Genomic DNA, 23,972 nt, shown 5'->3' with positions numbered 1-23,972 from the left:
TATCGTCCTATGTATAGTATGACTATATTTCAACTACAATACATTGTTATTATTACATAGCATACTTAATAGCATAATAAAAATAATCTCTCTATATACAGTATATGGCTCACACAACTTATTTTTTCATTTAATAACGGCCGTTGTAACACCAGCCATTATTAAATAAAAAAAGACATTACATTGATTGTAATGGAATCCCAGCTGGAGTGTATACACTCCGGCTGGGATTCCTTGCGACCGCAGAAAAAACTGGCGTGTCAGTTTTGTGCGGCCCTTATTCATTGAATATCGTCTTCACAAGACTGACAGAGCAGACAAGGTAAAGTACGGCTCTGGGCGGATTTTACATTGTCTGCTATGAGTAATTATAATGCGGGCACACCCAAATGTATCTGCATCTAGCTGGCACTGCAGTACCGGCCGTGTCACAGAAAGGCCGGTGTCATTCTGTGTGTGAATCCAGCCTATACAGTACTTGTACTGTTTGTAGCACATTCATACAAAAGAAAGGGGTCTGCCCAACCAAAGGGGAGCTTCCCAAGGCATTGGGATAGGGATCTAGATTTTTCCAAACCACTGTACCAAAGTAGTAGACGTGAGGCATAGACAGACAAGCCAAGGTCAGGGCAGGCGGTGTTCTCTCACTACGCTAGACAGACAGAAAGAAGGGTTAGGCAGCCAGCAAATAAAGTCAAATATAGGCTTTTAAAATCTACAGCACCACACATTTTTACCTTTCATCATGTTTTACCAGACACTTAGCACTGTATATAGTATATGCAAGGGGTACGGTCACTCCCTGTTTACCAGGTCCCACAGCAGCTATATACCTTACCTCTATAGCAGGTATACCAGTGAGCTCCTGGGTCCCCATTAATCTCTTCTCTTGACTCAAGGAAATGCCTGCTAAGCCAGTCACTGGACAACCCTCTTTAGCGGTGTTAAGGATTTATCGGGTAGAATCTGCTGACAGGTTTCCTTCAGTAGAACATAAATGCTCAGTGCAGATAGTAAATTATCAAGAGACAAAGTGGGAGCTGAGAAGAATCCACCAATCCGCCAGCATGGAAGGTAAAAGCAGCTCAAAACCATTACAAGATGTAAAGCAAATTGTTTGGATACCTACTCAGCAGTAAATGTAGATCATGTCTAGATGGGAATTGGATGATGTTTAAATCTGATGAGGTTGCCTTCTTCAGTATTTCATTGATACCCCCTGTGTTCCCATGTAGGTAGAGAAGGTGTGTGGTGAACTACAAGAAAGTCCTCCCAGACTGTCTGAGGAGAAGGCCATGAAAGAACATGAGGCAGAACTACCTCCAACAACCAAACTCCACTCTCTAGGAAACCTGAGAAGGTATTTCAGAAGTCATCATAAAATTAGGGCAACGTGTCTCATGTCCACCTAGAAGTATACCAGAAGATCATTCCTGTTCATTGCACTGTATATCACCCTCATGAATGAATCTCCAGATCTTATGTATCTACTGTGCATGGTCTCCAGAACTTTCATTTTCTTCCAAATCTAAATGCTTGTGCCAGTGCATGTAGGATGAGATAAAATGGACTTTTTCATGTGATTAACCTTTTCCTTTGTTTCTCCTGCTCTTTGCCTGATACACTGCTTCCCTTTTCTCGGGTGGTGCTCTTTCTTCCACCTTGAACTCTCCAGCTATCTGCCTCTGAAAGCTTCGAAGAATGACAGGCCACACAGTTTGAAAAGAATCTCTCGGTAAGATATTCCCCATGGATTGGCGGCTTGCGCGCAGTCCTTCCACCTCCCTTTGGCTCTGTCAGTTGCTCCTCTTGGAATGTTTGTGCTCCTCAGCCTCCTGCTGGACAATAACATTATGTTTGGCTGCTGCTTGTCTCTGCGTAGGGCTTGGCTGGTCCAGCTGTGGAGTATATGTAAAATGTATTCATCTCTGGTAGACAGGTACATATTTTTCTTATATTTAGACAACAGTATGAATAGTTTCATGTTACAGTAATGTAAATGTATACACCAGATCTTACAGTGGTCATTCTGTATGAATGCGTCTGCCAGTGTGCCAACATGAAAATATTTAGAGACATTAATATACTGTACATCAGCAGGTCTTAAATCTTGGTGAAGGAGTCATTGTTTTATGAACTTCTCCTGTGCTGGTCCCACCCTGTTGTCTTTACAGGGGTTGTGACACATGCAGCTATAGACTGTCAGGCCATGGTGGAAGTTGTAGCCTCACAACAGCTCGTGAGTTGGACGTTGGAGAAAATTGCTTTCAAATAATTTTTTTCGCAAATAAGATATCATGAACTAAAAAATTATAATGGTGACTGATGATTCGAATTGATTGACCAATTGATTTGTAGCATTTCTGTAAATCATTTAATTTGCAAAAAATGACTCCTCACAGCAGAAAACAGCTCTAAACACGCAGTAGGGTTCCCACTAAACAATCTGACTTCAGTAACTGGCAGATCAAAACAGAACACAGGAAGTGGAGGTGGGCTTAGCTAGTGCTATGTGCAGGAGCGGGAGTGAGCCTGGGCTGTATGGCCACAGTGCTGCAGTATATTCTCTTCTCCTCCCTTCAGTTTGTCAGCAGCAGCAACGGTAGGAATCCAAACCAGAATGCTCTGCATTTGATTACTGGTGGCTGAAGAAGTTGGATGGAGACCTAGTGAGTCCTGGAAAACGTGGATACATGCATAGGCTGTATTCATGTTTTCTAGGACTCCCTAGGACTGCATCCAACTCCTTCAGGCATCGGTAATCAAATGCAGAGCGTTCTGGTTTGGATAAACCTTAGCACGTTCGAGGTTCGCTCCTCTCTAGTTATAGGTCATAGTTACAAACAGATCTGCATTCTGATTTAGGGTCTAGATCAGGGGTCCTCAACTGGCGGACCGCGGTCCGAACCCGGACCACGGAGGCCAGCTGTCCGGACCCCTGGTCAGACCTCCTAACCGCCTGGGACGGACCGGATCCCGGAAGTACAGGCCGGCGGCATACACTGAGGTCACTGATGCGCGCTCTGCTGGGGAATCCCCGGGATGTCCCCAGAGAGCGCGTATCAGCCGGGGGCCGAGCCGACAGGAGAGAAGAAGACAGGCGCGGCGGGGGAGCGAGGTGCTAGGTGAGTTGGGGGTTGTTTGTTTTTTTTCTCTGGGGGCCATCTATAAGGGGAGAGCACACTGGGGGGCTATATACTACTGGGGGAGCTCAAAGGGGGCTATATACTACAGGGGGAGAGCATAGGGGGCTATATACTACTTGGGGGCTATATACTACTGGGGGGAGCTCACAGGGGGGGCTATATACTACTGGGGGGGCTATATACTACTGGGGGGAGCTCACAGGGGGCTATATTCTGGGGGCTATATACTACTGAGGAGAGCTCACAGGGGGCTATATACTACAGGGGGAGAGCACGGGGGCTATATACTACTTGGGAGGCTATATACTACTGGGGGGCTATATACTACTGGGGGGAGCTCACAGGGGGCTATATACTACAGGGGGAGAGCACAGGGGGGGCTATATACTACTCGGGGGGCTATATACTACTGGGGGGAGCTCACAGGGGGCTATATACTACAGGGGGAGAGCACAGGGGGGCTATATACTACTGGGGGGACCTCACAGGGGGCTATATACTACTTGGGGAGAGCACAGGGGGGCTATATACTACTGGGGGAAGCTCACAGGGGGGCTATATACTACTGGGGGGAGCTCAAAGGGGGCTATATACTACAGAGGGAGAGCACAGGGGGCTATATACTACTGGGTGTAGCTCACAGGGGCCTATATACTACTTGGGGGAGCTCAAAGGGGGCTATATACTACAGGGGGAGAGCACAGGGGGGCTATATACTACTGGGGGGCACTCACAGGGGGCTATATACTACAAGGGGAGAGCACAGGGGGGCTATATACTGCTGGGGGAGCAACAGGGGGCTATACACTACTGGGGGAGAGCGCACAGGGGGGCTATACACTACTGGGGGAGCAACAGGGGGGGTTATATACTACCAGGGCAGTCACCCCCTTTGTACCTAATAGCAAAGGGCTGTTGAGAGAGAAAAAATGCCAGTTTTCCTGCTAATAAGCAGCAATTCTGTATGCAAATAGTTGGACGTTTGTGAAAATTAACAAAACACGTTTCCTACTGATGTTCAGCTCGGACCTTCACCTGACAATAGACCCCGGTAAGTGGACCCTCACTAAAAGTTGTTGAGTAGCCCTGGTCTAGATTATTTTTGTATTCTAGCCAGGGGTCTAAATTAACTAAATTAGTGTAATACCTAATTAGTGTAAAATACGCTAATTTCACATAAAATTTTTATCTTTCTACTCATTTGCATACCTCTCCTATTATGCCATAAAGGCAGGAGTCTAAGTAGTCCTCTAAATAGTTGGGAATTAGTCTGGGGGAGGAATTTGGGGGTCTGGTCTGGAAACTGAATATATTTAGGTCTGGGTCTAAATTATTTTAGGGTTTGTAATGAGTTATGTAGTGAATTTGTGGTTGGGAATTTTGCAAAACAAAGGAAAAAAGGGTTCAAGATTTTAATTTCTTCCTTGGGTCATAGAGGGAACCTATGATGAGAATTTGGACCATATTAAAGGGGAACTATCAGCAAGTTAGACAAATCTAACCTCCGGGAGCGCCAGGGATGTTGAAGAGGACGGCATGTGTGTTACCTTCCTCCGTGACACTGGTCCCACGCTGTTAGTCTGCGTAAACTCTGCTCCGGAGCACTGGCGCGTCATCCAGCTCCCCCTCCATTAATTATCATTAGAAGGGGCAGGCCGGATGACGTGGCAGTGCATTTAAGGGTGCTCCAGAGAGGAGTTTTCCCCGACTAAAAGCGTGGGACCGGTAACACACATACCTTCCTCCTCAGCACCCCCAGCGCTACCAAGGGGCTATCAGCAGATTAGATTTGTCTAACCTGCTGATAGTCCCCCTTTAACTGCTGTTGTACATCATCATCCTTAGAATAGTGTATGAGGACGCTGGCCACTATTCAGGTACACAGCAGTCACCTGCTAGTTTTGGCAGCTGTGGCAACAAAGGAAACTACTTATGCTATATCAGATATAGGATATAGGATACTTGAAAAAAAAAAAAAAGAAAGGTGTCTCTTATGGGCAGCTGAAATGGAAGGTCCTGCTAAGTACATTGCCTTTCCACAAACGTTTCTATATTGTGTGTTGAGATAGTGAGCTCCAATGGGGATAAGAACCATGTTAGTGTATTCATTGTAGAACTGCGGAATATATTAGTCTTAAATTAACAGCAGGGAATAAATAATAAGCGGGTAGACTGCGTTTCTATGGGTGTTCCCCACTGTGTAGTTAGGTGCATAAACATTTTTTCTGCACAGGCTTCATTTTTTTGCTGGCTCAGAGCTGGAAGCTTTCCAGTTAAGCTGCAGTGGGCCATATTTCCTTTTCATTTCCTTTTAGATAAGTGCATGTTTAATAGTCCTCCAAATAATATAAAAAAGCTTCATACAGACCAAAGCCACGCACAGAATGGAATCCATCCAAATGTCCCCTCCAAGCAAGATGAAATTATTCTTTGAGCCCCTGTGTCATCCTCAGGTCCTGCACTAGATATAAGCTTTGACTCCTCGGCCTGCATACAGCTGTATAAAAGTGCTGTAGCCTCCAAACACCCAGCAGTCATACATGGCATAACATGTATTTTAGTGTAAGTAGACAATGCTCTGTCCACAATTTACAGATTTTCGGGTTGCAGAGCCCAATTAAAGTGTGTACACTTGTGTCCATATTTTCAGCTCTCTACATATCTAATAGAACTACCATAAAGTTAGTTCTGAAAACTTAAGGAAGCAACAAGGGGCCTTTGTTGTCATCATTGGTGGGGGTCCAACAGTTAGCTATCTTGGGATAGCCCCTTTGAACTAGCTATCATTAGTTTGAGGCCGACAATCATCTAATGTGTATGGTGGCCTTTTAGCTTTCCTCCTTACCCAACAACGAATTTCCGGTTAGGCCCCATACACAAATTAGGAAAATTTATGCAGATTTCCTATCAGGAAATCCAGATAGATTTTCTGACCTATAGGGCTGTATTGGGCGTGGATTTTTCCTGAGGGTGTCAGGATTTTATAGATGCTGTCTTATTTTGATCTGGAATTCCAGCATGGATACCCCATAGAACCCTATGGGAGCATTCGGAATTCCGGACTAGAGATCAGCTAATTTCTAGTAATAATGAAGCAAATTGCTTCGTTATCTCAGAAATCCGATCATCAGCCTGTTGACTTTAAAGTCAGTGCTGCTTAGTTCCGGGTGCTGGGAAAAGCTGGTTTCTCAGGACTGGATGCAGTTTTTCTAAGGGCATGGGGAGGAGCTGCAGTGACTTAAAAGGCAGCAGGCTAATGAGCAGATTTCCGAGATAACAAAGCGATTCGCTTTGTTATTACTGTAAATTCGCTCATTTCTATTCTGGACAGAACCAGATGTGCATCCAGAAACTGTCCAGACCTTTCAATGCGCTGTTTGCCAGCCTGAGCCAGCATCAGTACTCAGGCTAATCCCGCCAGGTGTGGCATCTGGCCCTTTAACTGTATGTATTTCTAATTATGAGCACATACAGTTAAATGCGGTGCTGTGTTTGACAGGCCAAATAACCATTGGCTCCCAGCTCTGCCAATCTTTCTTCTAGCCACAGAGAGCATTATGCCTCTGGCCAGAAGAGGCCGCTCTCTCCCCCTAGTGTTAGAGTGCACATGACGTCACTTGTGCGCTCACAGTGCAGGAAGGGAAAGGTAGAAGCACCAGGGCACCAGGTGAGCAGGTGAGTTTAGCTTTTTTTTTTCTTCAGTTTTTACTGTCAGGAAATGCTGTTGGTTTTCTGAAGCCTCCTGAAAAACGTCCTAAACCGTATTTTTTGACCGTGAAAACTGCCACAGACGTGTACATGGGGCCTTAGAGAAGAATTGGGCAACCGAATTTCAATATTGCCTGATTCTTTTTGAAATCGGCAACAACGCCCGTACTTTTGTGAAAAGATACGTTGTCTTATCTTCTATGGGATCCCGGCCTGAGCTTATACACACAGTATACGCTCCGGCCAGGATCTCTCGCGGTGCTGAAAACAACTGACATGTCAGTTTTCTGCGGCCACTATTCAGTGAGTAGCGGCCGCAGAAAACCCTGTCAGTGCACACAGTGGAGCGAGCGGATCCGGATAGTGTGCTGTGGGGAGTTCTGATGCAGGTGCGCACGGTCAGCATCAGAACTCTGCAGCGACAAAGATCATCCAGCAGTGCCGGCCGGGATGATCTTTTCAGAGACCGGCCATTCCATGTCCGGGCGGGGTCGCAGAATGGCCGGTCTCATACGCTATGTGAACATAGCCTAACTCTGTATATTTATAATGGACTTGTGACATGACACAAAGACATTCAAAAATTTTAATTGGTCGGGGACTGAGTATTTAGGTGCCAACTTTTTATTGTGAGTTATTGTGACCTGAAAGCGATATAGTGTGCATGTAATTCACCCGAACTAATCTAAACTATGTTAAAAAAAACGTTTTGACTGGGGGGGGGGGGTAAAATTCACTATTTATACTGTCCCAAATGTGAAATGTGTTACAGTATTATTATATTGTTTACTGGAATGTTTATAGGTTTTCAGCATAATGATAGAAATAGAGTATATGAATATCAATAGCTTCTAAATTGTTACATGTCAGAGGAAGCACATTAACATTCACTGCAGGGCTTGAAAGCCTTTGCCTAGTGCTGCCCTCTGCTGGAAGCTTTAGGCTTGTGGATTATTTCTATCACTGGGATGTTTTTGCTGCCAATTCCTGAACTGATATAACCTGAATGAATGATGCCAATAACACAGTACATTGTCCTGAACCAATACTGTATCAGTATCAAGAAATTATACATAGTATCCTCGTTGGAGATAAAAGACTTCAACATTTCATAAGCAGTTACAGCCTTGTACGACCTCCAGGTTGTGTGGAGTGCTGATATGGCGCCCACAGGTGGAAGAGACCATACTGTACTGTCATGTCTCTACAATTTTGTACAGAGGCATATGGAAGTTTATTCTGTCAGATTGCATGCACCATCTGATGTTATATTTCACTGCTTGTAGGGGAGATGACTTGCATAATACAGTGCTGTAGGAAGCATATAGTACAGGGCTGCAGAGACACCCTTTGTCTCTTAAAGCCTTAGTATTTTACTCTTCTCCTTTTTTTTTGCTTACTGTGCACATTTCTTTTTTGCAAAAATAGGACAGGAAAAATAATGGCAAGTATGCTAAATATATAAAGTGCCCACTGCGGAGCAGACTAACATCTTGTTGGCACCTTACAGCTATGGCCTTCTGACCTTATGTACATTGCCTTATAGCTGCACTAGCTGATCCGTCTCGCTTTGTTTCAGTGAATTCATCAAGTACATGAAGCCATCCCGGGCATTTTATACCACCTTGGCAGAACGTTTGTGTGATGGGGACCTGGCAGTAAGAGATGGCTCAACATGCTGGAATGGGGAAGATGTGGTGGAGAGGTAAGATCTCATTACTGGAACATCCTATTGTTTGTGTGACACTGAACACATTGGATTTGGTGTCTCTACCATAATAAAGAAGATCTAAGGCAAGGATTGACCACCCATCCAAGTATATTTATACCATTATACCTATTAAAGAGAACCTGTTACATACAGATTTGTGGAGAAAATTCCAGGATAACTTGTCATTTAAGCATTTAAATATCTGTTTATTCTAATCTAAGTAGTCATATGGGTGGTCTTCCTCTGTGATTGACAGTTCTGTGCATAGGTGTATGTATATAAAGAGCTGTTAATCACTAAGTAGGACCACCCACATGACAACAAATGTACCGTTTGTAGTAAAGTAACTTACATCCCTGTACTGTTTTTCTCCCCCATGGATCAAATCACTTCCTGGTTTCCTCTCTTAACTGTGCCCTGCCACGGTGATCTTTTTTGCCCACAATCCCTCTTCATTGTTAGCTCAGTGCAGATCCACTGACAGTACTTCCTAGAAATTGCAGTTGAACTGGGCTTGCCCACCTCAGTGGGTTGTAACCAAGGGCAACAGTTTATCAAAACAAAGCGGGCACATTAGAAATTTGTAATTTCTAATATGTTTTATTTCCCATAATGCATCAGTTTCCAGTTTTCTTAATGACAGAATCCCTTTATGGCCCTTTCACGATTATTGACTGAATGAGTGTTCATAGGAAAATTTGTTGCTAATAATTAGATTGTGTAAAAGTAAGGGCTAATGGACATCTGGTGACAGGGCCATAGCGCCTATGGGCCCAATCACATGAAGCAATATCTGCTGATTCTGTATATAAAAGACAACGATCAGCTGAAGAAACTATTATCAGCTGATTGTTTACTTTTAACATGCCTAAAAATTGATTCTTGGGGATGTGTAAAGTTATATAATATACTTTATACTTACCTGTCTACACTCCCCAGTATCCTTTTAGCTTCTGTCCACTCACCACAACTGCCGATGGCACATCTAAAGCTTCTGTACAGTGACAGCCTGCTCAGCCAATCACTGGCCAGGGCATTGTCCCACCTTGGCCAGTGATTGGCTGAGCAGCCTGTCACTTCAGAGACGGTTTCAGCAGTGGCTGCAGTGAGAAAGGGCTGCACGGTCATCATACAGTATATACCACCACCCACCCTGACCATTGCTAAAGCAACTACAGTAACGGAAGAAGGTGGTCTAACTTGCTGAATCACATTTTGCACCACATGGATGGCCACATGCCCATGCATTAGGAGATGATACTATAAAGCTGGTGCAATGCTCTGGCCAATGTTCTGCTGGGAAACCTTGGGTTCTGGCATTCATAGTACTGGTTTATGCCTGCTCTTTTAGCCTTTTCTTTCTGTTATTCATTCTCCATATTTCCTGGCAGGTGCACCAGATTCATTACATTTATAGGCCTCTTTTTAAGTACTCTTTTCAAGTCTTGGATTAAAAATAGGTGAGAAAGGGGAGTGGCCAGGAAAGTGTTAAACACATTTATTAATGCAATTTGTAGAAAGAAAAAAAAAGTGGTGCTGTAAGTAATCTAAAAATATAGACATTACAAGTGTAAGTTATTAGAATGTTTAATGACTCTGCTTTTTCCAATAATAAATGTTAAGAGGGCTAATGCCATCAGCCGGACTCATTTTAGTATATATTTTTTTGTTACACATTATTTAATATTAAATAACTGACAATGATATTATTGTATTTTTTATCATTGTATCATTTCTTAAATATATTACTTGTAAAAATGACCTACTAAAGGGCTAATTTAAAAAGTTATATAACATGGAGAAGGTCCATAGATATGAAGAATCTGTTAAAAAATACTCTCCAATATTAATGAATAGAAATAAAAAAAAAATATGGTGGGCTTAGGGGAAAGTGTAGGGTGTTAAGGATGGTGAATACTTTAAAAGGAGATCTTCCCCCGTGGTACTATGTTGTGTAAATTTTATTTATTTTATTTATTTTTTTCCTCTCTCTCTTGTTTTTTTGTGGTTGGGGAATTATGCTAGTGCAAAAAAAGAAAAAAATTAGGGAAAAAAAAGTATATATAGTAGTTTTATAGTTTTAAAAGGGGTAGTGCGGCGCTCAGCAATTATTCACAGAATAAAACACATTACAAAGTTATACAACTTTGTAATGTATGTTATGTCTGTGAATCGCCCCCTTACCATGTCCCCCCACCCCCGCACGTGTACCCGGAAGTGTGGCGCGCTATACATACCTGATCCGTGTCGACCGACCCCGTCCGCCATCTTCTTCAAAGACGTCATCTTCGGGAGGCCGGCCGACCCGCTCCTGCCGGCCCCCCTCTGCCGCGTCATAACTGTGCTCAGCCGCGATTGGCTGAGAACAGTTATTCTCAGCCAATCGCGGCTGAGCAGCTGATGACGCTGCAGAGGGGGGCCGGCATGCGGGACGGCTGCAGCGAGTCGGCCGGCCTCCCGAAGATTGCATCGACAGAAGACGGGGGTCGACACGCGTCAGGTATGTATATCGCACCACACTTCCGGGTACACATGCGGGGGTGGGGGGACACGGGAAGGGGTCGATTCACAGACATAACATACATTACAAAGTTGTATAACTTTGTAATGTGTGTTATTCTGTGAATAATTGCTTAGCGCTACACTACCCCTTTAATAGATCTAACCCATAGCATGTGTCGATGTTGATAAATTTGCGCCACTAATTTAGATGTCATTCTCCTCTTACCCCCGACTTCTGGTACACTAAGAGTTAATATACCTGTTCAGCTTTTCCCTCCCTGCTTTGACCATCTCCTTCCTTCCAGTGGTCTGCTCACACCTGTATACTGCTCATCACGGAGGGCACAGGCACTGGGTCACTGGGCTCCTGGCCGTCTAGGCTCTCCCTCCCAGCCAAGCACATACAGTATACAGTATTTTCCGATATTAAAGGGATTTTCTTGGCAACATTTACTAATGTGCTATCCACAGGATAGCTCATCAGTAACAGTGGGAAGCCAGAATCCAGGATCAGTGTAGGTCAACAGTTTGGTGTCCACATTGCACAGTGAATGGAGTTTGTCTCTGTTCATTGTGCAGCAGGGACGACCTGTAACTACAGCTAAAGTGGAGAAAAATCCTGTGTGGAGTGGTGCCAAACAACTGATTGGTGCGGATGGCCGGTGTCGGCACCCAGTCTATCAGTACATTTTGCCCAGAAAACACTTTTAAAGGGGTTGTGGATTTTATTTATTGCTAGGTGTTGCTGAGAACATAATAAACAACCCATACTTACACAAAACGCTCCCCTAGGGTCCTGCTGTGATGAACTCTTCTCTGCAGTGACAGCCCGCTCAGCCAATCACTGACTGAGGCAAGACAATGCTGCCACTGCAGCCATAGTGGGGGGGCTGAAGACGTGACATTTACATTATCGTCTTAATGTACATGATCCCCCACCACGCGACCAGGAACTACTGTATCATATTGCCTGTTGCACAACTGTACAACCGTTGCGATGACCCTGCAGGTGCCAAAAATCCATCCAGGTAGTAGGAAATGGTGGTTCCTGGTCGTGTGATCAGCCAAATAGCCCAAGTCTAAGGTTTGTAGGGTATCATAGGAGTCCTAGGATTTCAGCACCAAGAAGAAGCAGTGTTGGAACTTGTGAAATTGACAGTAGAAGTCATTTATTGTTATTGCTTGGCCTAAGGTGACTTGATTCTTCAAAAAAAAAAAAAAAAAACTACACTTCTTTAAGGTTTTATTACAGAATATGTAAAGCTAAATGATTTTCCTTCCTTAGAATATGTGTTACTGATTGAAGTCTAAACCCTTCCATTTTCCGTGTGCACAGGCTTTTATCACAGCTGACTATATCATTAATTCAGCTAGGAATGCTACAGGCCACATGTGAGAACAAAGAAAAGCTTCATTTTTATAGTTAGGCGGTTCTCATAAGCAGGCAGATTTCAGTTGTTAGATTTTACTCGCAACCTAAAACAATGTCTGATGCCACATGGCTGTAAGCTGGGAAGATGCTGAGTTTACAGTGTATTTTCACTATTTTTAGTTTTTTCTGACAATAAACTTTTGTGAACGACATGAAATCATTCACTCTAATACACGGAATGATAGTCGCTAGTTAAGGCTGCGTTCAAACTACGTATATTTCAGTCAGTATTGCAACCAAAACAGGAGTGGATTAAAAACACAGAAAGGATCTGTTCACACAATGATGAAATTGAGTGGATGGCCGCCATATAACAGCAAATAACTCCCATTATTTCAATATAACGGCCGTTGTTCTAAAATAACAGCAAAAATTTGCCATTAAATGGCGGCCATCCACTCAATTTCAACATTGTGTGAACCGATCCTTTCTGTGTTTTTAATCCACTCCTGGTTTTGGTTGCAATACTAACTGAAATATACTGACTGAAATATACGTAGTGTGAACGCAGCCTAGGATGGTAATTACGACCATTATTACGATCATTTATATACTCCACAATATGCATATACCAACGATCATAATAAACAAACAAACAATGTGTGCATACACCAAAAGATTTGCAAACGATTAATAATTATTTTATGGGCAGCTGAAAAGATGTGATCATTGCCACACAAATTATCATTAGCCATTTGATTGTTGCCTGCAAACACACGGAAAGATTATCGCTTAAATTTGAACAATATATCTGTGCTGTGGATTGTTTGTGCAGCCTGGCTGCTAGACCTTTCGTGTCGTGTATAGGCATGGCAGTGCTAATTTTGCGAAACACTATGTAGGGTATGTGATTCATGGTATACATTCAAATTTCCAAACTTATTTAACAATTATATGTATTGATCTTAATTCTCTTGTGTTGGAACCTAAGTACAGTAGGAGGAGGAGAAGCTAGCTATGCTTCCTTCTGGAGGAGAGCTCATTTGCATACATTTTCCCATGGATCATTCTCTGTAATTTTTTAATCAGTATCCTCTATGAGCTAATAAACACCACTATTAAATGAGCCATAAATTATGTTAAAGATTTTGTTCAGTCTGATCGATCTCTGATGGATAGATAAACATTTGCTTGATACCAAATCAAATTTTGCGCTAAAGGCAAGAAGGTGGCTACACTAACTATGAGCAATATATGACTGACTGTAAGGGGGTCCAGGAGAAAGTTTCCAAATGACCAGAGGAGAGTGTCTTTACTGGACCAGCATGACACAAGCACACTGAGAACACGAATGTGACCACCCCTTTAGGACATATATGTGCTAACCCAGAGGAGGTGTTCACTGTACAATAGAGATAATGCCTGCAAGATAACTAATCAAAAAGGAAAAAAAGAAAGCAGCACACAGTAGGGCACATCTGTTATAGAATAATAAAATAGCTTTATTACATCTGGCTAGTACATAAAAACATCTGAAAACCAGCGTCCACATTGTTGCAAAGCATATAAAGCTATTTCGTAACTTCAGGGTATAGATCCTGATTGGTCATGACTAGATAGCATGAAGTACTTGGTCTGTCCAGAAGTTAACCTTGATCCTAGTGATGGTTATGGGGCCCTTGCACCACTTATCCCTGTGCAGTAAGTGCACCAAGCTTCAAACTTTCAACAAACTATCATCGAGAGAGGCTAGTTCATTCTTATCTCCTCCACATTCTGTACTAGACTATGACTAAACATCCTGTTCCTCTCAGTAGAGAGACTGGACTAGAGCAGGCTTTTGCCTTCCCTGTATAAGGTTCTCAGTGGTGTATATATGTGTTAATCCTTCACTGCTCGCACCTAAACTTAGTATATTGCAGTTACAGTATATTAACAGTATAAAAACAGCATAAAGCATGCAGTTTGCTATATAACAGCATAAACAACAAAACACATATGCATAGGAACTTTATAGACAACACCCAACCACAGGCTCTGTAGGGATCCCAGTGGGACACTGCATAAGGGGCACATCTGCAGTTAAAGTGTACCTGTCGTTGTAACTTTCAAAATCTAAATCAACAGTAGATGTGATATAAAGAAAGTTTGCAATATACATTCATTATTTTTTGTTGTTGTTATCATGCTGTAAAACAAAGCTGAACTTACCAGAAATCCAGGTCCAGTCTCCTGAAGGCAGATTCTCTGACTTTTGCTGGTTGAAAAAAAAAACAGACTAAACACAGGAATTCTGGCCAGTACAGAGAGTCACGGCTCAATGTGTCCATCAATCACATGACTGCCTTCTCTCTGTGAGCGCTCAGATGACCTGGGAAACACAGGACTTCCTGTTTCCTGACTCTTTGGGGGAAAAAAACAGTCAGAAAACAGTAGGTGTCGTGTTTTTCATGATAAAAAAAATTTATGTAAATTGAAAACTTGTTTTATATCACATCTGTTGATTTAGATTTTGAAAGTTATACCGACATTGACACTTTAAGTTTTTGTGTTGTCTTGTCTTTTAATATGCAACTGAAAGATACACTGCAATTGTTTAATGAGAGCCACCAGTGGGGTGACAGAGGCAGCCTGCTTCCTCTCTTATACATCTTAGATGCCACAGCCACTGTTAAGATGACACTTTTCTTTCTCCTCTACATATGTCACCTAGTACGTACTTATATTACTATGCAAGACCTTATAATGATAGATCATACTTGCATAAAATGTAAAAAAAAAAACAGTTTTCACATGTTGGTCTTGAAGAATTATATTAGTAATACTTGGACCTGCGTGTCCTACTTTTATACTACTGGACCGGTGATTTTTTCATGTGATTTTTTCAAATAAAAATAAGTTTGGGGAAAAAAAAAGAAAACACTTTTCCTGGGTATAATGGTATCTGCGTTTCTATTTCTGCTTATCTTCTTTTTCTCTTAAATTGTCCAGGTGTAAATATATCTTAAATAGAAGATATCTTCAGTCTGTGGTTCAGGTAGACAGGTTAGATCTTTTTGATCGCAGATCCGCTTGTACATTTTATAGCATTCTGGAAAGTTCAAAGACATCAGTGTTTTTCCTGCCTTCCTTACGGTCTTGCTGTAACAGCCATACAGCTCCATTGAAATGTGATGAACTGTTTTGATCCTTGTTTTTATAGATACATCCTTATATTTGAAGATTGTACAGTATATTGTTAGAAAATGATATAAGACGGTCTAATAGATCTCTTGGGGATGGCACCTCATCCTTTAGTGCACACAGAGGAAAATGACAAGGATAGTTTCCTCGCTGAAATACTTTTTAGAAATCCTCTTCTTGCTCCAGACTGAAATGTGGCAGAAATGAACTTGAATTAAAGTGGAATTTGGAATGGAATGACATATCAGAGTTCTGGCAGAATTCAGATTAGCATAGATTATGAGGACTGGTATTAGGTGATCAGTATACAACCTTTAGGACCAGGACTGGAATGGGACCACACATATACCTACCAGTCCACATGCAAGATACCTGCAGGTCCTGGTAGGGCACCTGCCTGTACAAGGACAGGGGTCCTGGACTGCCAGGGGGGCAGTTGGGTAGGTAAGGGGTTAATTTTGCACAGCCCAAGGTGGGGGTTTTCTTCCCTTGGTGGTAGTCAGGGGCTGGTGTGTATCTAGGGGGTGGTACCCCCTCAGCCGATGCCTCTTCCGCCCCCTTTATAAGCCGGGCTTCCTGGCGGGCTCGGTCTCTTTGAGCTCGCCGTTTGAACTTCCCTCCCTCCCTCCCTCCCTGGTTGTTTTTCAGAGTTTGTATGTTATTCTGTTTATCTTTTCTTCAGTATGAAAAGTCACAGCTGGCGGTGGGAATAAAATTTAAGCTGATTCGGAGGATGGTAGGTGGATGTGCCCGCCGGATAACGGCGGTAGGCGCACCCCAGGGGTATCACCTCCAAGTTTATGTGAACTGTTTCACGAGTTATTAAGAAATAAAGCTGTGGCCGACCCCGCCCAATAAAAAATAGAAAGTAAACAATGTGTTGAGTGTCTGTCGGTCTCAGGGCCTGTGTGTATGTAGAGCTGCATTTGCTTCCTTGAACACGGGTCCTGAGACTCCTGACAATCTGACTCAGTGATGAACTGTGTGTATAAAGCAGCCCACCAGAAATCTGCCTGCTTGGCAGATAGCCAGTCCGGGCCTGTTTAGGAAAAAAGCAATTACTTGGCTGCTTTAGTGTGAATTGGGCATATGCTTACACCAATTCATTCACATGTCATATCATAAGTGTATCATTAGAATATGGCTCAGATCTCAGAATATACCACCAACCCTGATGTCGGGTATCTGGTGGTGGTGGCTTGTGGTATCAGGATGGTGGTTGTCAGATGCCTAGAGGTTAGAAATTTCTCTCATGTTTATCTGCGGCCCCTGGGTGAAGAATTCCTGCCCAAGACATTGTTTTTATTAACTCCTCAAGATTTCTGACAAATGATGTGCGAAGTCAGGAATGTTTCATGCAAAGTTTTAATTTTATACATCAGGACATGGAAGCGTAGCGAAGTAGAAGAGAAATGAAAACATGTATCTTACATTCCTTGGTGATGAAATCTATTCATGTAACTATAAGGGGGCAGTACTTATAGTATGGGCGAACTGGGCTGTGATAGCCATGTTAATGGTCCTCTTATACATGGACATACTGTACAATAAGTACATCGAAAGCTGTTACTGCTCCATGTCTCAATGATGGTGGGTGATAGTAATTAGAATAAAGGTTTCTGTTATTAAAAGAAAAACAAAAAAAATAACAACACTGTGTTGTGCTGTACCTCTGTTATTCTTACTAAAATGAATAAATAAATGAAGAACTGGGCATTTCCCATTATCATTATGGTGTGTCCCATGGTCATTAATGATTGGACATTGTTAGGGTGTGTGGGGACGTGCCCTATTGGAGAGGGGACTGGGGACTAGACTGACACTCTTAATGATGTCATTACACAGAGTTATTATGTCATACATGTACTGGTACCTTACAGGTATACACTAGTCCATTTTCTGGACAACCCCTTACTCTGATGACATCATCAGTGGTGAGGTAAACAAGGTACTGACATCAGCACTTATGTCCCCCAAACCACCCCCCGTCAAACACACACACACACAATCATGACCCCATTGCTGGAATGATTTCCGCTGTGTTCACATCAACAACACAGTTACATGGGGCCAATTGATATCCTTGGAGACCACACCTCTGATATGGTGCTCCCCTGTCTTAAGGTACAACCATTGTGGCTGTCAGGCAGCTGTCAGTATGCATTTCATAAGCTCCACACCCTTTGTGATGTCAACGTCTGTGACATCACCATGTGTCCGGAGCATTAAAGGGGTTTATATCAGACAAATAACCACTGTAAAGTCATTACCCCTGTGTTGTTGGTTTGTTCTGTTAACCTCAGGACAGGCAAGGACGTGAAGCCAGAACTCCAATGGCACCAATGAGGATCTGGCCCTGGTAGTTCTGTTATAAGTGGCCTGGAAAAAATATCCAAAAAAGGGAGACCTGCCCATCACTGCATGACATGATAACCAGTTACATAGAGACATATGGGGAGATTTATCAAACTTGGTGTAGGGTGCCTTCACACGTACCGTATCGCTGCGTTTTTAATGCTGTGTTTTTAACGCTACGCTTTTGCTGCGTTTTTTACATGCGCGTTTTGATTTTTACATGATTATCATGTGAAAATCAAAACTCGCATGTAAAAAATCGCACCAAAAACGCAGCGTTAAAAACGCAGCGATACGGTACGTGTGAAGCTACCCTTAAAGTGAAACTGGCTCAGCCTAGCAACCAATAAGCTTCCACCTTTCATTCTTCACGGACTCTTTGGAGAATGTAAGGTGGAATCTCATTGGTTGCTAGGGTTTCCCTTTACACCATGTTTAATACATTTCCCCAATAGTGCCTGTGTATATTACCAGTTATTATCTATTCCCCTTCCCTACAATATAATGATATGGAACTAATACAACACATATGTTCTTCCATCTCCCCTAGTATACCCTCTGCCCAGATGCCCAACCAATGCAAATACCCCCTAAAATTTAGGGTGGAGAGTATTAAACTAAGTTTGGGAGGCCCTATATATTACTGACAAGGGCCATTATATTTAGCATTAGAACACATTGTAATTTTATAGTCTAGATCTTCACAGAAGGGTCATATAAAATGGCACATATAACCGGAAAAGCTGGCAGCATTGTTATATGTGAGATAAAACCGTAGATAATATGTCCTCCAGGCCTAGCTTATTTAGCCCAAATGAGCATTGCTGTAGGGAATTGAGTTGTTGAATAAAGTGGTGTATTGTTTGATTTTTCATGGGGATCCCATTAACATGCTCATGAACCACATCACTGTCCCTTACAACACAACCTTGTGTTCCTGTGGTTACCATGGAGTCCAGATTCTTGGCCTACTAACTGTTCATCCAGGACTTGTTTCCCATCTCGGCTGTATTGTTGTGCAAATTGAAGCAACAGTCATTTAAATGCAAAAGCTTGAGAAAAAGGGCAATCATGGCCGAGGAGCACGCTAGGGAATGGCGGAGCATAATTGTGGGAGGATGTGCCCTGATTCGGAGGAAGAAATATTCAGAATTCCTATACATTAGAGGGCAATTCTGTCACTCTATTGTGTGTAGGGGGGAAAAAAAAATTAAAAAATTCCTCTGTATATGGCGGTGTAATATATTACTGTGCTGGGTCAGCACTAAAAGCAAAGTATCATGTGTGTAAAGTATGATTAAGGAATAGAGACATGAAAGGAGGTAATATACTCTGCATATTCACTTTCCCTTATTCATATGATATAATAAGTGCAGGGTTATCAGTCATTGTGGATTATTGAACAGCTGTAGATATACATATATGTATGTAGGTAGGCATGTTCTCCTTTATGCACAGCATAAGGGTTAAGCACTTGTTTAGTAGAGGACCACAGCAATTCATAGAACGAAGATGCATTGCCACCCAGAATGAACGGAGCACATCGCACAAGCAGCGCTCCATCCATTGTCTATGGTGCTGCTGAACATTGACAAGCACTGAGCAATGATCAAAAGCCCCATGGAGAGAGAATAAAGCACTGGCCATGCATGTGCGGTGCACTTCATTTATTCTGACGACAATTTTCTCCCAATTCTCCAATCTATTGCGGGTCCCAGTGGTCAGAGTTATCCCCATCCTGCGCATTATCCTGTAGCCACAATACAGCTGTGCACTAAAGGTCCTAATACACCAAGCGATTATCGGCCGTATTTAGCCAATAATCGCTTGGTGTAAGCTCCCGTTAAAAGGCAACGATCAGCCACGATGTTGGCTGATCCTTGTCTTTCAATTTGTTGAAAAAATTTAGAGCGATAACAATGGTCTGCTGGCTAATAGCTCTGTGCAATGGTAGCGGTGGCAGCAGACTGCCCCTACCTCCTATGGGCTCCCCATCTAAAGATCGTCCAGAGAGCACCTCCTGCAGCTCGCCGCTGGTGCGTGTAATAGTGGCGGCAGTAAGTCAGCTTTCGTTTGCTCCTTAAATTGGCCCATGCTGCATACAGAGGTTTTTCCTAATACTGTATGAATCTAATGGAAAAAAAAAAATCATAACATGCTCCATAAGACCCCATATGTGCAGAGGTATTCCTACCTAAAAGAGTTGGTTCTAGAGGAGAATGCCTCCCTACACATGGAGTACTGAGGAGCCTATAGATGTCACACGTGCACATAAAACCTGCTGAACACATTGTTTTTTTTTTATAAATTTCCTTTCAACTATAATTTAATTGTAGAACATTTTCAGCTTTTTGATGCTATTCTTCAGCTATATTTTATAGGTGTGAGGTCAGCACAATCTATTTATAGTGGAATCCTTTACATTCTCTTTGATCACATTTACTTAAGATGTACAGTACAGACGCAGGATGCTGTTTCTGTATATTAGAGTGGAACTGAATTAAGAAATTCTACATTTATTATATATAAAGTAATACAGCAACCAGTTATAAGATGCCTGGCTCAGATCTTTACAAAAGCAACAAGGCCTGTGCCTTTTCCGTGGCGTATGCCAGGGCACATAATGATAACCGTGCTCTTATATGTATAAGAACGCACAGAAATCTACACCTCCTCCCCAACTTTTTATCAAGACCGGTGTACTTGTACTCCGGTCTTAAATTAGGCCCGTCCCCTTTCCCCCGGCCAAATTGACTAAGAGGCGCACGCGCCCGAACATGCGCCCGGCGTACCTGCTTCAAGCAGGCCTGTACATCGAAAGAGCAGGGAATACAGCAGGCATATGCCAGGGAGAAGCGGCCAATCTACACCTTCTCCCTGATGTACGCTTTTGTAAACACTGTGGATCTGCAGTAAAATCTGCAATTGTGGCTTTTTAACATGTTGATTTTTTCTTGTCAATTTGCATAGTTGCCACAAAAAATTAAAATACATGATGGCAAGTCCACACCTGTGCAATTTTGTATAGATATACAGTGCCTTATATATACAGTGGTATGTTACTTATTCATTGATGCCAGAGGCTTTTTTACACTTCTATGAATAAAAATACTGATGCACCAATATCCTCCTCCCCCCCAAAAAACAAAAATACAGAAAATACAGATGCACCAATTTTATGTATTTAATTTTCTATTGTCTTGATGCTGCTGCTGCTGAAATACAAATTTTTGTTACTCTTGACAATTTTTCAGCTGTTTAAACAGCTGATTTATGGTTAAATAAAATGGCTGATTTTACAGAGTGTCACCATAGCGCTAGCGTTATGGCTGATGAAGGTAAATGTCCCCTGGCACACCCCTCTTTCTGAGCCTGGTGTCTAAGGTTTTCACATCCTGCTATTCTCCCATATTTCCAGTAGAGGGCACTCATACAACAAGTTTTAGAAAGACACTTTCCTGCATTGGTAAATGACATGTTCTTTTGCAGCACAGTGACAAAACAGATTGATGAACAGCTCCTACTATTAGTCTGCGTCCATTTATACACCGCAAATCTACTGTGTGAGACAGTACTCTATGCTACTCGTACAAGACTTTACCCATTAATAGTCATAAAACTGCACATGCCATATTATTGGGCACTGTAATAACTTAGAATCATGCAGTTTCATGCATCTGCACTCGCCTGTGGTAAATCACTGTGTAGAACCAATATTTCCGGACACTGTACAAAAGCGCGTGTACACATTGCGTTACATTTCCTGACCCTGCACTTCATATTGGACAGTGTAGTATCTCACTGCACATTCACTGAGAGCCAATTCAGCTTTATTCATTTTCTCAGAACTGCACCTTAATTTGTATGTATACACTTTCCATAACCCCTAAAGGCAGAAAATGTAATGCTTACTGCTGGTAGCACATTATAGAGTTGCTGAGTAGAGTGATATATAGTATTGTGGGAAAAGCTTCTTAGAATTTACTATTTATTTGCCATTTATTCTGGGCTTAGGAGTCTAATGGGAGGTCCTAGTTACAGGGCTGTATTAACAGCTGCTGCTGCCCTAGGCACTAAACCTGAAGACGCCCCATCTACACGCACCTATTGGCGATACCAGACCTGACCAATACCACCATACCCCCCACCCCCCTGGAAAAGACACTCGATTTACTGGCAAGTCTGAACGGGAGGAGGGAAACTAAAAAATAAAAACAAAAAAATTTGTTTTTTCTGTCCCCCTTCTCCCTGGTGCTGCCCCCCTGCAAGGTGCTGCCCTAGGCACCGGACCACGGGTGCCTAGTGGTAAATACGGCCCTGCCTAGTTAGTGAACGATAACTATTTTTGTATGCATATTTATATAAAGAAGGCTGTCAATTACTGAGTAGCACCACCTACTGGACTACTAAGCCCAGAATAAGCAAAGATTTACTTGAAGTAAGTTGCGGCTGTGGCTGCAGCCCACACCTTGAGCCATGGGTGCACTTGTCCTTAAGGCAGGAGTGGCATTGCCCCCCAGGTGTCAGGCACGGATGCACTCTCAGGCCGAGCCCCCAGTCATGGTCTTTACCCGTACACACTTGCTGCTCTCTACTCTGTGAAATTTCAAGGGCCAGCACGTCGGTAATTGCTGGTCCCTGACCCTATATGAGCCAGCCTCTTTCTAGTCTTCCTGATGGATCTTAAGTACCAATAAACCTTACAGAAAGTGTTCCTAGCCTGGTTTCCTTCCATGTACCAGATCCCTTGCCTCCATGTACCAAATCCCACCTGCCTGCAGCCTGCCCTTACCTGTCTGTCTGTCTGTTCCTGTCCCTGAGCTCACCTCATGTACCTGTCCTATGGAACACCTCAGCTGCCTCTGCAAGCAAGTAGAGCCAGGAGACCTGGGGTCACCTGCCGCACCAGGCCTTGCACTGGGCTCTGGTGAAGACTAATGAAGAGCGAACATCCCGATGTTCGGTTCAGATCCCGAACACTAACTTAAAAAAATATTGTGATCTGTTCGCGTTCATGTTCACCCAACATTCATGAACAAATAACGAACGTACAGTAGAAGCATACGTTTCGGTCTACGCACAGGCGTACAGATTATCAGGTGCAAAGCGCAGTTGCACAGTTGCGTACATTGCGAGATAAATGTTCGTATGTTGAATATGTTTGAAAATGATCATTACACATAACAGGAACAATTAGCGTCATGTTCGTACAAACATTTCCGAACATGTTCGCTCAGCACTAGTGAAGACCAGCGGCCCCTAAGACTCCGCTCCCTGGTGCAGCTTACGCCATCGCTTGCAGTAATGAGCGAATACTGTTCGATCGAATAGATATTCGATCGAATATTAAGGTATTCGATCTATCGAATAGTTCGCCGAATATTTCATAAATATTCGATAAGCGTTCAAATCCCCCAGCTTCCGTTTTTTACCTCCAAGTGGTCGAATAGTTGTTTTTCAATAATCAAATACTTGTTTCCGTTGACTTTAATGGGACCGAATATTCGTCGAATATTCGACTATTGGGAGATATTCGTACGAATATCGAATATTCGAATATTTCACTATTCGCTCATCACTAGATGCTAACTACCTCAAGTCATTACAAATTAATGACAAGTTCTATAGAATCTTTTCCCACAAAACTATATATCAATCTGCTCAGCTCCCCCTGATCTATAATATTCATCTAATAATACTTGGGCTGTTACTGACAGTATTGTAATGAGACAGTTAATAGTGTGATCCTCACCAATCCTAAGGCCATTTTGTCTCTTAACCCCTATATCTCAGGCCATGCTATTCTTATAATATTACTATTCTTATAACCCCTGTATCTCAGGCCATGCTATTCTTATAATATTACTATTCTTATAACCCCTGTATCTCAGGCCATGCTATTCTTATAATATTACTATTCTTATAACCCCTGTATCTCAGGCCATGCTATTCTTATAATATTACTATTCTTATAACCCCTGTATCTCAGGCCATA

General features: G+C 42.6%; 1 protein-coding gene across 2 annotated transcripts in view; it reads left to right on the top strand.

The window, feature by feature from the left end:
* LOC138795873 (glypican-5-like) overlaps window positions 1-23,972 on the top strand; it is a 172,883-nt gene that overhangs the window by 55,270 nt on the left and 93,641 nt on the right. The window contains exons 4-6 of one of the 2 annotated variants that reach the window (XM_069975546.1): window positions 1,236-1,360; window positions 1,676-1,735; window positions 8,434-8,559. In XM_069975546.1, the coding sequence (XP_069831647.1) occupies window positions 1,236-1,360; window positions 1,676-1,735; window positions 8,434-8,559 (311 nt within the window). The remainder of the gene's footprint in view (window positions 1-1,235; window positions 1,361-1,675; window positions 1,736-8,433; window positions 8,560-23,972) is intronic. The other variant, XM_069975547.1, reaches the window with a different exon arrangement.

This window comes from Dendropsophus ebraccatus, chromosome 6, assembly GCF_027789765.1.
Source record: "Dendropsophus ebraccatus isolate aDenEbr1 chromosome 6, aDenEbr1.pat, whole genome shotgun sequence".
In the NCBI taxonomy this organism is placed as follows: domain Eukaryota; kingdom Metazoa; phylum Chordata; class Amphibia; order Anura; family Hylidae; genus Dendropsophus; species Dendropsophus ebraccatus.
Note: the sequence above shows the minus strand (reverse complement) of the source record. Positions and strands in the feature narration are given on the sequence as shown.